This window comes from Sporobolomyces salmoneus, assembly GCF_050403485.1.
Source record: "Sporobolomyces salmoneus JCM6883 DNA, S_salmoneus_JCM6883_v1_ctg11, whole genome shotgun sequence".
NCBI lineage: Eukaryota > Fungi > Basidiomycota > Microbotryomycetes > Sporidiobolales > Sporidiobolaceae > Sporobolomyces > Sporobolomyces salmoneus.
Window position 1 is genome coordinate 142,201 of NW_027481152.1, and position 12,675 is coordinate 154,875.

The following is a 12,675-nucleotide window of genomic DNA, read 5'->3' on the forward strand; positions in this document are numbered from 1 at the left end:
AGTACAACATTGAGCGGTCATCAGGAGAAAAGAGACCTATCTAGATCCACAACATCACAACGTTTTTTCCATACCCACTCCCTCCGCTAGCCCCATTTGTTGTATCCCTACTTCCTCTCCTACCTCCTACCGTCCCCATCTGTTCAGTCTCGTCGTTGCCTCCTCCTCCTCCTCCTCCCAAGTGTTTCAATACAATCTGTAACGTAGTCCATCCAATCCCGTACTTCAGACAGATTTCATCCGTATGATGATTCCCATCCAACATGAGCGTCAAACTATTCGGATAGATCGGAGGAATCGCAGTCGTGTTACTTTGGCGTCGTCCTTCGGGGGAAGGGGAATCGGAGTCAACTCGTTCGGGAGGAGGTGCTTCGGAAGCAGGCGAGTTCCGGGCGGAGGTATGCGCGGAAACGGTGGTGGAAAGGGGGAGTGGAGTTCTACGACCACCGGTACCGTGAGGAGCTCGAGGAGGTCGACTGATCTCAGGAGCGGAACGAGTAGAGGTTTCCGAATGAGGCGAATGGAGCATTTTGGGTTGACTCGAGTTGGCGCGTGATAATGAGGGTCTTCCACCACTGCTGAGGGGGTCGAGGTCGAGTCGCTCGAGTTGGCTGGTTAGAGCTTTCGTCGCGGATTTGCTTTTTTCGTTTTCTGTTGTCGGTTTCGTATTCGAAGAAGGAGGGGGAGGTTGCAAAGAAGGATGTTCGAGCCAGATTGGGTACGCGTAAACTCGACGAAGGAAGCCTTTGATCACTCCGAACTGGATCATTCGTCGGACGTCAATCGGGTAAGAGTCGAGTGAGAGATCGTCGATCCAAGCGGAGACGGTTAGACCTGGTCGAAGTTGGGAATAGAATTTGAGTAGAGTGGAGAAGGGGACCGGTGAACTGTCGGCTGTGAATAGGAGAAGGTAGATTTAGAGTCAATTTTCCTCTGATCCAACCTTCGACTCACCATCGCCCGAGAAAACGTAATTCTCGCATTCAAGTCGAATGTCGGTGCCTTCATCGTCGTCGTCTTCGGGAGCATGTGCGATTTCAGCGATATCGGAAAGAGCCGTGTAGGAGTTTGTGAATTGGAACAAGTCAACGAGGATGACGGCGTTGTAGTACCTACAAATCGCCCTTGCGATCAGTCGAGATTCATTAAGAGGCAGGAAAGACGCTTACAGGAGATGTCGAATACACATTCTCGCGAGATAGAGGTCGACTTCAGCCAATTCGGCGATTTTGCGAACGTGATTAACTCCGTTGATAAAGCTACAGATCTGGAGACAACGGCAGAGTCAGCAACAGTCTCGCATGTGATCATAGCATAGTGAGAGCTTACCTTGTAAAGAGTCACATCCCAGCTATAACTTTTCATCGCTTCCAAGTCCGCAACTGCGATCGGTACATCCCACAGTTTCACATCCGGAGGATTCGCATAAAACGGCAACAAGAACAAACTCAAATCCGTATCCAACAAACTTATACTCGTTTCTGAATAAGCGTTCAAATCGAGATACATTTGTTCCAACAAATTCGCGATTGAGAAATCTTTCGCATTGGGACCGGGGTTGGAGAGGAGGGAATGAGTTTCTTCGAGTTGACCGAGGATCCGGCCGACTTTCCATGCGACGGGTTCGTAGACGGATAATTCGGCGTCTCGTTCGAAAACGAAACAGACGTTGAAGATGAACGAATTGCGGTTGTAGACTTGTTTGCTGTGATGGTATTTCTCTTCGTCGACGATCCTGGAGAGTCGAGTCGCCGTGGACTCAGTGAGGAAAGTGAGAGCAGGGAGAGGGAGTGAACGAACCGAGTCGGAAGACCTAGGATTTTGGAAGTTCTCGTCGCTTTCGTGATGAGATGTCCGCACAGTTCCGGTTTCGGAATGACGAAGTCGATCACAGAGGAGAAATCGAACAAGACTGGGGTCGATCTGATAATCGATTCTGCCCCCGCTGCAAGTCCATCTTGAGGAGGAGAAAGATTCGAAGGATGCGGAGTCGAGGAATTTGAGGCGGACGAGGACGAAGGACGGGAGGCGGAAGAGATCGAGTCTTCAGGAGAGTCTGTACGGGAGGGGAACGTCGATAAGGCAGTAGCGACGGAACCTTCAGGGATTTGGTGAACGACTCGAGGTCCGAGAGTGGGGTCGAAAACGGCTGAACGAGCGCACGGCTTCTCGTTCAGCTTCATCTAATTGTTCATCAGAGCAGTAGGAGCGACTCACCGTAGAAGCAAGCGACGAGTTTTGGGACGTAAGAACCTGATTCTTGTTTGAGTTTCTCTTTGCGCGATAAAGCCGGCATTGACCGCCCAGGACGCTTCCCCGCCGTATCTCTGGGTTGCTAGCTAGACTATCTGTAGTCTTGTCGGTGATCGGAGTGGAAAGGTGAAGGGAAAGAGACGAATTGTTGATCGAAACGGAACTGCTCTTCCTCCGCTACCTTTCAGCCTCGTACTCAGGATGGCAGCACCTATGAGAACAGCGCTTACGGCTACTCGATCAATGCTAGCCCGCCCTACCCGACAGACTCTCGGTTCGATCTCAACTTTTGCCCAATCCCGACCTCATCTTTCCCTCTCTTCGACACGGCCACCAGCACTCAGGAGTTTCTCTTCTACACCTCGTGAGTTTGTAGAGATGAATATGCTACAATCGTGCTAACAGACGTGCTGCTGATTCATCTCTGCAAATTCGCCTTCTGAAGTTCCTCAACATGGTGGAAAGGGACGACCAAAGCCTGGAGAAGGGTGCGTAGGATCGTCTTCCTCAGCTCGACTATTGACAGAGCTAAACTTCGACCCTTTCGCACGAGATGATAGGATCACTCTGCATTTCAAGAAACCTAACGGAGAAATCGTTACCTGCGAGGCGAACGAAGGGGACGATATCGTAGACGTATCGTGGGAGTATGATCTCGATATCGAAGGTGAGGATTCCAGATTGCCGTCAATTGGATGAGAAACTGACGGTATATTCGAGTTTCTCACTTTAGCTGCTTGCGAAAAATCCGTCGCTTGTTCGACTTGTCACGTTATCCTAGAAGACGACGTTTACGACAAGCTTGAAGAACCGGATGATGATGAGAATGTGAGTCTCTCGAGACTGTATTCCGAGAGACACCTTTAGGAGCGGAATCTGACATTCTTCTCGTCCGTTTCTCCCAGGACATGCTTGACCTTGCTTTCGGACTCACTGATACGTGAGTCACCTTTGATTATCCTCGCAACATCTCAGATGAAGAATTGATGAGCATCTTCGGTGATTTCAGTTCTCGACTTGGCTGTCAAGTGAAAGTGACGAAAGATATGCAGGGAACTACGATTACTCTACCGAGTGCTACGCGCAACTTGCGAGTAGATGGTAAGCTCGATTCTGCTCAGCTCCTGCCCGTGATCGAGCTGACAGTCTCTTCTATCTTGCGTAGGCTCAAAACCGACACCTCACTAAAATCTCGTGCAATATACTACTCACTCTCTCAAGCGCATGACTCGACAGTTGTACAAATAGAGAGAAGTGGCATTGCCTTGGGTCAGATACAAAGCGAAAGAACTCCAACCTCGCTTTTCCGAACTACCCCCAAAATTTCACGCCAACCTCCTTCAATCTTTGATCACGACGTTCGCGTTGAGCCAATCATCAAAATCATCGTCTTCATCATCTCCTACCGTCTCTTCCTTCTCCTGACTGACCTCGACCTCGTCTTTTCCAACTTTGTCTCCTTTTCCGTTCTCGATTCCCGAGTATCCTCCTCCCTCTCCAGCTCTTCCCTCCCGTCGATTTTCCGCTTCCGCTTCAAGTAGATCTTCAAACGACTTCTCTATCGCTCGAGCCGTATCCGCATCCAATTGATCGAACTCATCCTCGATTTCCGCGGCTCCAGCAAAGATATCCTTTCCTCCTCCTCCTCCGCCGACCTCGTCGTTCTCGATAGGAGGATACAACTTGTCGAAGAAATCATCATCGTCGTGGTCAGAGTTGTCAGGTTCGAAAGGATCTTTACGGAATAGAGGTTCATCTGTCTCGATTTTCTGCTCTTTGACGACGAAGGACTCCTGCTTCTTTTTCGGTACCTCAACGTCGATTTCGAGTTCGTCATCACTGGAATCGAACTCCTTGAAGGAGACTTTCGATTTCTTGTCGAGTGCCAGAGTCGATTTATCGAATGAAGGACGAGAGAGAGGTTCCTTTTTCTTGGAGAAAGCGGAAGAAGTATTGGTAGTCGAGGAAGGGAGAGTCGAAGCCGAGTCTTGTTCGGGAGATGAGGCGAATGGATCAGGGGAGACGGTACGAGAGCGAGAGGGAGCTGGAGGAGGAGGAGAAGGTTGCGAGAAAACAAGTTTCTTCTTTCTTGGTGCTTTTCGTCTTGGAAGTTTCTTCTTGTCTCGTTCGTAATGTCCAGACGCGACTTGCTCGGGAGTTGGGAACTCGAAGTCGTCGTCATCGTCGTCCTGAATATCGTCTTCATCGTCGTTCGTCGAAGTTTGTTTCGGTTCGGCAGCAGAATCGGAAGATTTCTTTCGAGTGACGATCTTGCCGGACGAATCTTGAGTGAGCGTGACACCAGACGAAACTTTCATCGGAATTCGGCTTTGGGTCTTCTGCTTCTTCGACGTGGCCGAGGAGGAAGTTGGTTCGGTCGAATTGGTGCGAGAGTTTGATGCTGCGAGTTTGCGTTTCTTTGACGGAGGAGGAGGTTTGTCGAGTCCATCGCGACAACTGATAAGCCAGATGTTAATATGCGCGACAGGGGATTCGGCGAGACTCGAGAGAGTGAAAACTCGCCAGAAATGTTTGCATTTCGTTTTGTCGCCGCAAGAATGATTGCAATCGTACTTCCCGTCTGGACGCATGCGAGGTTGAGGGATCTCAGCTGGACCTTCGACTTCCGCCGCTGTAGATGAACGAGACGCGTCATTGTTGGAATCGAGGGGGCACCTGAGGACGAAAAGAAACGAACCTGGACGTTTTTGGGTGGGAGCCTTGAACGGTTTCGATACTGGTTTCGAAGATGCGGGAGTAGGTTGAGCCTGTGACGCGGCGATCGTGTCAGCTCGCTAGTTGGTCGAAAGGAGGTGGAAGTCGGGCTGTACTCTGAATTCGTCCAAGCTTTCATCCGGATCACTCGAGAGATCTGCGAAGCGCCTCGTCAGCGCTTCACTTGCTCATTCGAAGCTGGATTAGCTCACGAGGAACAGGGAAGTCGGAAGCTTTCGTCGCAGGTTTGACTTCAGCACGAAGTTCAGAACCAGCTGCAAATCGAAAGATTGCGAATAAGATTGAGAGTCGAAAACGGAGATTTGAATAGAGCTCACCGATCAGATCACACGATACCGAGGCGACAACACGTTGACTCGGTTTGACGAGAATGACCAAGACGGAGAAAGGTTTGATTGAACCTTTCGCGATTTGAGAAAGAGGACAACGACGGTATCTAACGAGTGCAATGTGTCAGAGAGCATCATCATGGCGGAAAGAAGAACAAGACGTACTCGATGAAGTGATTGTCGCTAGTCAATATCAACAAACTCGCATACAGGTTCATGACTCCTTTCTTCGTGATCGCGGGAGGTTTGGTTTGCTGCAGATTGACTTCGACTCTGAGCTCAACTTCGACTCCTACGTCTCGTACTTCTTCGTTCTCGATTGAGAGGGAGATTTGGAACTTGGGGAAAGATTTCGCTGCGTCGATGAGACTCGAGCCGTAGGGAGGTTTTCTGCAGAGAGGAGAGAAGTGAGCGATAGTCGAGAACACACTAGTCCTAGGCCGACTCACCGGTGCAAGATGAGCTCGAGACGATCGGGAGCGGCATTAGCGACATCTGCGAACGAACGAATTCCACTATCGACAAGAGCCTTTCAACAACCGAACGAGAGTCAGTAGCGAGACCTGAAAAGCATAATTTCGAGACTTACTTTGTAGCCTGCTTGTTGACGGATGAGTCAGCATCGAGAGCCTCAGAGGATAGAGCGAAGAGTAAAACGCACCCTTTTCTCCTATTCCTTTCAACTGACGAAGAACAAACGACGATCCATCCCAGCAGCGACCATTCAATGAACGAAGTCTACAAGGAGTCACGTAGAGCATCAGTGAGACTGTGCGAGGCGTTCACGAGCAAAGAAGGACTGACAATTCGAAGGCAACTCGAGCCGCTCCATCCTTGCGAAGAACTGCGAGATCGAAGATGGCTGTCAAGAAGAACGAAGAGGGCCAGTTAACAGATGAAGCGAGAAGAGAGAGGTGAAATGTAGCTCACCCTTGGCGATACGGACGGCAGAAGGCCAGATCGCAGAGATTTCGAGCAGAGGATTGACGTTTTCAGTTTTGATGTCGGCTCCAGCTATTCCCTCGAGGACGACTTGAAGAAGGATCATGATCTATCGTTCGTCGAGCGAGATTAGCTCTGGGGGAACGGCACGAAGTGGTCAGCCTCACTCGATCAGCAGTCGTTGCGACCTTTTCAACCGGGAAACGAATCATCTGCGAGAGATCGCCAACGTAAGCTCAGCTCAGCAATGCATTCAGCAGCAGCGAGCTCACCTTGTTGACTTTCGCGAGAACCTAAATCGTAAATCAACCAGGTTCAGCGAAAACAGAAACGAGCGTTTGCAGTGAATCGGAACTTACACTCTTCTCCCCTTGACGAAGACGGAACGAGCTGAACTCTTCTGCTTTCGAAATGGTTTCAAGGAGGGAACGCATGTTCGCACCGTGTGGCATCGATTTGAGGGCGACGAAAGTTGGGTGAGAGATGTAGAAACGACTCATGATCTGAACAGGCGATGAGTATCAGCTCTGTCTTATTTCGCGGGTTCAGTACCGTACTCACGTCACTGTACTCTGCGGTGTGCGGACTACCCGTCAGCTCGATCAGATGCGAAGAGCAGAAATAAAAAACTCACCATTCGGAGCCAACGATTGATCTTCATCCTCGACCACGATTCCTTCACTGACCAATTGCTTGACGGCTTCGACACAGATCTCCTCGAGACGAGCGTCAGGCGAGAGTTTGCTGTTCTTAGCGATCGCGTAGTAAGGAGCATTCTTCGAGATTCGAACGTAGAGGAAAGTCGAGCGAAGCCAGCGCAGAGCGGAATCGACGTTCGTGATCGCTGTCGAGCAGCACAATCAGCTCGAGAATCTCAGTCGATTAGGTGATTGGACTTACTGCGTAGGGTAATCTCTGAGTTGATGTGTTCGGTGAGGTTTTTGTGCAAGCTGTGAAGCATCAAAGAACACCTGAGCGATCTGAAGCTAGTCGGGCATGGAGGGCAGACTCACCAGCTCTCGAGTTTTTTCTGCAGGTATGTCAAGAAGTCAGCTTAGGAGGTAGCGCTAGCAGACGAGGAGAACAAACTCACCTGAGCATTGACCAAGTTTTCGTATCTCTGTTGTTGATCCCTTTCCGTCATGATCAGCGCTGTCACGAGTCATCAAGCACACAGTCAGCAGCTCATCCCATCAGCAGTAGACATGAGTCGACAGAGCTCACCAACTCCAATCTTGTCGAATTGAGGACGACCAGCTCTTCCTAACATTTGAAGGATGTCCATATCGGCGTAATCCACTGTTCGACCGTCGAAGTAGCCTTTCGTTCCCCGAATAATGACCTGTAAGAGTTCGGGGTCAAGAGGCCAGGTCAGTGATCGGAGCTGAGCTAGGAACAGGAAATCGAGAGCTCACCATTCTTGCTGGCAAGTTGACACCAACGGCGAGAGTAGAGGTCGAGCCTGTGTAATACCTCAGGTGAATGAAGCTCAGGTGAATGAAGCTCGGGGGGCGAGAGAGTCTCTTCCGACTTACAGATGACACTAATCTTTCCATCGAGGAACAGTTTCTCAACAAGTTTTCGATCATTCACGTCCATTCCCGCATGATGAGTCGACACCCCAGTCTCGATGAGCGAAGCCAATCGTTTATCGTTGATCGAGTACGAAGTGCGAGGAGGTTTCGGCCAAGCGAGGTTTGGTCGATTCGATTTCGCAGAGGAGGAAGCGAGAGATTCTTTGTAATCTTTGACGAGTTGTTCGGCGGCTTCGAGACACCCTTTTCGGGTCGAGCAGAAGATGAGGACAGGGTTTCCGAAAGCGTGCTTCTTGATGAGGTTGTACAGTTCGAGGTTGAGAGTTTTGGCGAAGGCGAAATCGTTGTTGTTCTTGTTGTAGCCGTAAACGATCCTGCCGAGAGCCGAGTCAGTATGATATGACTGAGATTGAAGGAGAAACTGATTCACGCACTTCTGAAGAGGACAAGGTCGGAACTCGTCACCAAATTCAAACACTTTCGCAGGTTGTTGATCGGAGACATTACCTATAAAACGACATCGTAAGTTCTGCGGCACACTCATAGGTATGAGGGAATTCAGACTCACTGAGCCAATCAGCAACGTCTTTGATGTTCGGAACGGTAGCAGAGACAGCGACGAAGCGAGTCGAGGTTCCGAGAGTTTTCATTCTTGAGACGACGACCTCGAGAACAGCTCCTCTGACATCCGTACCGACCGAATGAACCTCATCGACGCTGAACGGAGAGTTCGAATACCCTGTGAGTCGAGACTCTCTTCAAGAGATGGGAGAATGAACGAACCAGAACAGCTGCAATTCTGATAGAATTCGATCGTGATCATGCCTACCGCATCGAAGTCAGTCAGCAAGAAACCAATCACAAGCGATTGAGCGAGTGACTCACCACCTCCTCGTCATCGCATCCCATTTCTCCGGCGTCGTGACAATGATTCTCGAACTCGAAATCTCTCGCCAAACAGTCGAACCGATATCTGAATCTCCCGTCAACTCGACGACTTTCCAGCCGAGTCCAGAGTCGAACTTCTTCTTCCAGTCGTTTGCTCGTTCGGCACAGAGCGATTTCGTCGGAGCCTATTTCTCTCACCGGAAATGGGTTGGTCAGAGTTGAGGGAGAAGGCAGAGCGGAAGGAGGGGACTTACCATGTAGAGTACTTTCGATTGAGTCGATTCAGAACTCATGAGTAGACGAATGATCGCAAGTTCGAAGAGAACCTACGAAAGGGAGCACGAAATGTTGAGCTCGTTCAGTCGCTCGGATCATCATCATAGAACGTCGGTACTCACAGTCTTTCCAGCACCTGTTGGAGCCGAGACGACAACGTTTTCGTCGGTACCGTAGACTATATCGAAACAGACACTTTGCACCGCGTTGAAAACTCCGAATCGCCAGATCGAACGGAAAGCGTCAGCTTTCGAAGGACGCGCCAAGGTAGCGTCAGCCCAAATCTTCCACTGATTGCAGAGAGAGAGAGAGGCAGAGACGCACGAAGTCGAGAAACTGCAACGAGTTTGATTCCACCCCTTTGGATTCGATTCGACGAAACAGCGTTTCGAGTGAAAGAGGGACCTTGATCTTGAGGGATGAGATCGTCGTAGTACTGTACGCGAGAATCTTGGGAGGTTTGAAGAGGAGGAACAGGTCGACGGGTTTGAGCTGAAAGGAAACAAGTCAACTGAATAGTTCCAAGCGATACTATTCAGAGAGTTTTGACTTACCTTGTTGTTGATCGGTATCGACTGACATTACAGCTGCATCGTATCCGCTATCACCCCAGTACTGAGCTTCGTCTTGATCTTCTTCCTCGACTTCTTCGAATCGACCACGATCTTCAAGTCCAGTTTCGTTCGAAGCACTGTTCCACTTCGGTCCAATCATACTCACGCTAAAACCATGTCCTCGATGGGCGTTCGTAGAGGCTGGATACGAGGAAAACCCGGAAGAGGAATAAGCTCGAGGTTGGGAGAAATTCCTTTGCGCAACAGGTTTGATCGGCATTGGTCTGATCGGGTTAGGTCGAGTCACCACACTCGAGGACAAAGCAGTATGTCGAGAGTTGTGGAACGGAGCAGCGGACCGAGCAGAAGAGGAAGAAGAAGGATTCGAGATCGTACCGCCGAATTGAGAGAACGAGAAATTTGGAGCGGGAGGAGGCGGGCCTGAGAAGAATGGAGGAGGTTGAGGACGTCGAGAGTTGCCGCTAGACGAAGTCAGAGCCGGTTGCGGAGCGTAGGAAGACGAAGGGTCGCCTGAAGAAGAGGGAGTTGCCGAGGAGAGTGGTGTCGCCGCGAAGAGGTCTACACGAACAACTCGCTCACATGAGTCGTCAGCTACGGTGTCTCTGGATATCTGGGAAGTGCGAAGGGTACACTGGATGCGACAGAGTGGGAAAGCGAGGAGGAAAATGACTCACCAGCTCCGCCTTCTTCCAACTCCATCATGCTTGAGCCTTGACCCTCCCTATCGAGCTCTCTCATAGTCTCGAATTCTTCAGGGTCGTCGTAGAAAGAGGAACCGGAATGACGAGGATCGAAGTTGAATCCGTTTTCGTCGATTGAAGGAGGAGGTCGATGAGGGCGAAGAGACGAGGGAGTATCGTAGTTGTACTGTGGATGATACTGCGACATGTCGACAGAATCGACTAAAGCTAGCGAGGTCCTGTAAAAATGAAGTGAGAAGAAGGAAAGAGAGAAAAGAAAAAAAGAAAATCGCTCTCGTGCTGAAAAGGAGAGAAGAAATGTGAGATGTACTGTCGTGTTGCGATGCTTGCGAAGAGTGATTGCGGGTATTCCCTTTTGGTGTGTCTAGTCTACAATAATCCCCCCAAAGAGCAGGGAAAGAATGGAACTACTTATACATTTTCCTCGTCGACAGTCGATCTCACGTCCTCCTTCCACATCCTCTCTCGATCTTCCTCGACTCGTTTCTTCGTCTCTTCCCATTCCTGAGCTCTACGTTTGAGTTCCTCGATTCCCCTCTCATCGACCGGTGCTTCAATCACCTTCAACTTATCCTCAGTTCCCTCAGTCCAAGCGACTCCACTCCCCGCACGTTGAATCCCCCAACCTTCCAATTCTCTCCTCCACCTCAATTCCTTATCGAGTCGTTCCTTCCTCAACTCGCTCTCAATCTTTGGTGGGTAAGATTCTTCGGCCGAAGTTCGTTCCCTCTCTCCCGAAGCCAATTCCCTCGCCGTTTTCAATCGAGGAGGTAAATCATCCGTGTAGTACGTTCTTCGATGATATTCGTGTCCTTTCGGCATCGTTCGATACCCTTTCTTGAAGTGTTCAGGACGTTCTTCCAAATCGAAGAGGAAATCGAGGTCTTTCGAGCCGGTGGGAACTCCTTCTTCCATCGTCGTTTCGTGGAGTTCTCCACGACGGACGGAAGCGACGAGGTTTTCATCGACGAGACCTTGGAGGGTTCCTTCGGGAGTTCGGAGTTTCGGAGAATCGAAAGGACGAGTTTGGGAGAGAAGGAGCGCGAGGGCGTATTCTCCTCCGAGTTTGACGTCTTGGCGATGATTCCAGAAGTGAGCGAGTTTCGAAGGCCACGTACGGATACCGAACGGATAAGTGAACGGGACAAGAAGGAGAGGAGGTTGAGGGGGAACTTCAGAACCGGGGAGAACGAGAGGTGATTCAGGTTCGGAGGTCGAAGAGCTGGAGGAGGAGGAAGGAGTAGAGGTGGGAGTGATAGGTCGATAAGGAGAGTACGAGAGGAAGTTGACGGATTGAGATTCGGTTGAGGTTGATTCGGCGTCGTCAACTCCTAAATCTTGCAATCCAACCGGGAGTTTTTCCTCGAAAGGATCGTTGTTCGGGTTCTTCTCATCTTCCTTTTCCAATTCCCTCGACATCAACTCGTCCTCTCTCTCCCATCTACCATCTTTCCTCCTCTCATTGTTCCCCAACCCGAGTCCTTCCAATTTCGCTTCTTCCCTCAAATCGATCGGTTCTCCATACCCTTTCTTCAACGCCCATAAATACTCCTTCAAAGCTCCTCGACCCAAGATGACCGTAGCTCCATCCATTTCTCTCTGTTCCTCCTCTAGATCTTTCTCTGCGAGAACTGCGTTCACGTTCGATTGAGCGTCGTTCACTAACATGACACTCCCAGGGATCTCGTTCGCGGCTTTCGTGATCCTCCTCCCTCGAATCTCGTGGATCAAAGTTCTTGCGAGTCCTCCAGGATTCGTTCCAATTTTGAGGGCGTAATCAGTTCCCGATGCGACGAGAATTGGCTGTCAGACACCGAAGACACGAAGTTCAGCTGTCGCAAACGAGTGATCTTGGAGTGAGACTTTCAGACTGACCTTCATATACCTCTTGAACCATTTCGCCCCTCTCTCCAACTCTCCATCATCCGGTACCCTCGCTCCCAAAACTTTGATCTTTCTCGGAAATTCATGACTGTCCAATTTCTGTTCACTCATCCACCTAACTTTATCCATGTACTCTTTCTGTAGTTTCTTGCATTCGTATCGATCGTACGCGTATAAACTCGTTAAGGATGCCGTGAAGAGGAGGAAAACAGACATTTTGGGTCCGGGTCGAGAGGGTCTCCAATCGAGTACGGCTTGGGGGATACCCAGGTAGACGAATCTACGACAGTTGATCCGTCATTAGTACAGCTTTCGAGGTGCTAAAGATGGACTAACTGACGGATTTGTGGGTTTGGGAGCAGCGGGAGGAAGTCTTCGAACTGTCGGTCCTGGCACTACAGGTTTCTGTACCACTGGATCCACCGGTGGTGTCGTCGGTGTTGGCGGTGTCGGTTCCGCCATCTTTTCGGAAGTTGCTGAGATCGAGTGGAGAGATGAGGAGAGCAAAAAAGTTTCGACGCGGACTTTCGCATTTTCGATCAATTCGTGTCCGGAG

The 12,675-nt window shown here is 50.1% G+C and overlaps 4 protein-coding genes across 4 annotated transcripts; 1 reads left to right on the forward strand and 3 right to left on the reverse strand.

Annotated features, from left to right (window-relative positions):
* Positions 1 to 40: 40 nt before the first annotated feature.
* NPR2 (nitrogen permease regulating protein NPR2) lies at positions 41 to 2,296 on the reverse strand (the record flags this gene model as incomplete). The annotated part of the gene is made up of 6 exons (XM_076630616.1): positions 41 to 894; positions 955 to 1,112; positions 1,170 to 1,267; positions 1,330 to 1,735; positions 1,801 to 2,149; positions 2,218 to 2,296. The coding sequence occupies 6 exons, from the start codon at positions 2,294 to 2,296 to the stop codon at positions 41 to 43; spliced, it is 1,944 nt and encodes a 647-aa protein (XP_076489353.1).
* Positions 2,297 to 2,454: 158 nt separating this feature from the next.
* JCM6883_002825 (ferredoxin family 2Fe-2S iron-sulfur cluster binding protein) lies at positions 2,455 to 3,441 on the forward strand (the record flags this gene model as incomplete). Its single annotated transcript, XM_076630617.1, has 7 exons — positions 2,455 to 2,617; positions 2,699 to 2,741; positions 2,814 to 2,920; positions 2,987 to 3,081; positions 3,159 to 3,193; positions 3,263 to 3,354; positions 3,419 to 3,441. 7 exons carry the CDS (start codon positions 2,455 to 2,457, stop codon positions 3,439 to 3,441), a joined length of 558 nt encoding a protein of 185 aa, XP_076489354.1.
* A 152-nt stretch (positions 3,442 to 3,593) lies between these two features.
* HFM1 (DNA helicase) lies at positions 3,594 to 10,422 on the reverse strand (the record flags this gene model as incomplete). The annotated part of the gene is made up of 31 exons (XM_076630618.1): positions 3,594 to 4,885; positions 4,952 to 5,021; positions 5,085 to 5,125; positions 5,181 to 5,243; positions 5,307 to 5,425; positions 5,484 to 5,708; positions 5,768 to 5,847; positions 5,908 to 5,915; positions 5,980 to 6,056; positions 6,123 to 6,180; positions 6,249 to 6,369; positions 6,428 to 6,472; positions 6,533 to 6,553; positions 6,620 to 6,763; positions 6,822 to 6,832; positions 6,895 to 7,104; positions 7,161 to 7,210; positions 7,274 to 7,290; positions 7,354 to 7,412; positions 7,485 to 7,602; positions 7,676 to 7,722; positions 7,796 to 8,169; positions 8,230 to 8,302; positions 8,364 to 8,512; positions 8,579 to 8,620; positions 8,681 to 8,868; positions 8,938 to 9,009; positions 9,082 to 9,206; positions 9,284 to 9,451; positions 9,514 to 10,092; positions 10,209 to 10,422. The coding sequence occupies 31 exons, from the start codon at positions 10,420 to 10,422 to the stop codon at positions 3,594 to 3,596; spliced, it is 4,860 nt and encodes a 1,619-aa protein (XP_076489355.1).
* A 224-nt stretch (positions 10,423 to 10,646) lies between these two features.
* Positions 10,647 to 12,581, reverse strand: TIM54 (Tim22-complex subunit TIM54; the record flags this gene model as incomplete). Its single annotated transcript, XM_076630619.1, has 3 exons — positions 10,647 to 12,038; positions 12,111 to 12,399; positions 12,460 to 12,581. The coding sequence occupies 3 exons, from the start codon at positions 12,579 to 12,581 to the stop codon at positions 10,647 to 10,649; spliced, it is 1,803 nt and encodes a 600-aa protein (XP_076489356.1).
* Between the last annotated feature and the right edge of the window lie 94 nt (positions 12,582 to 12,675).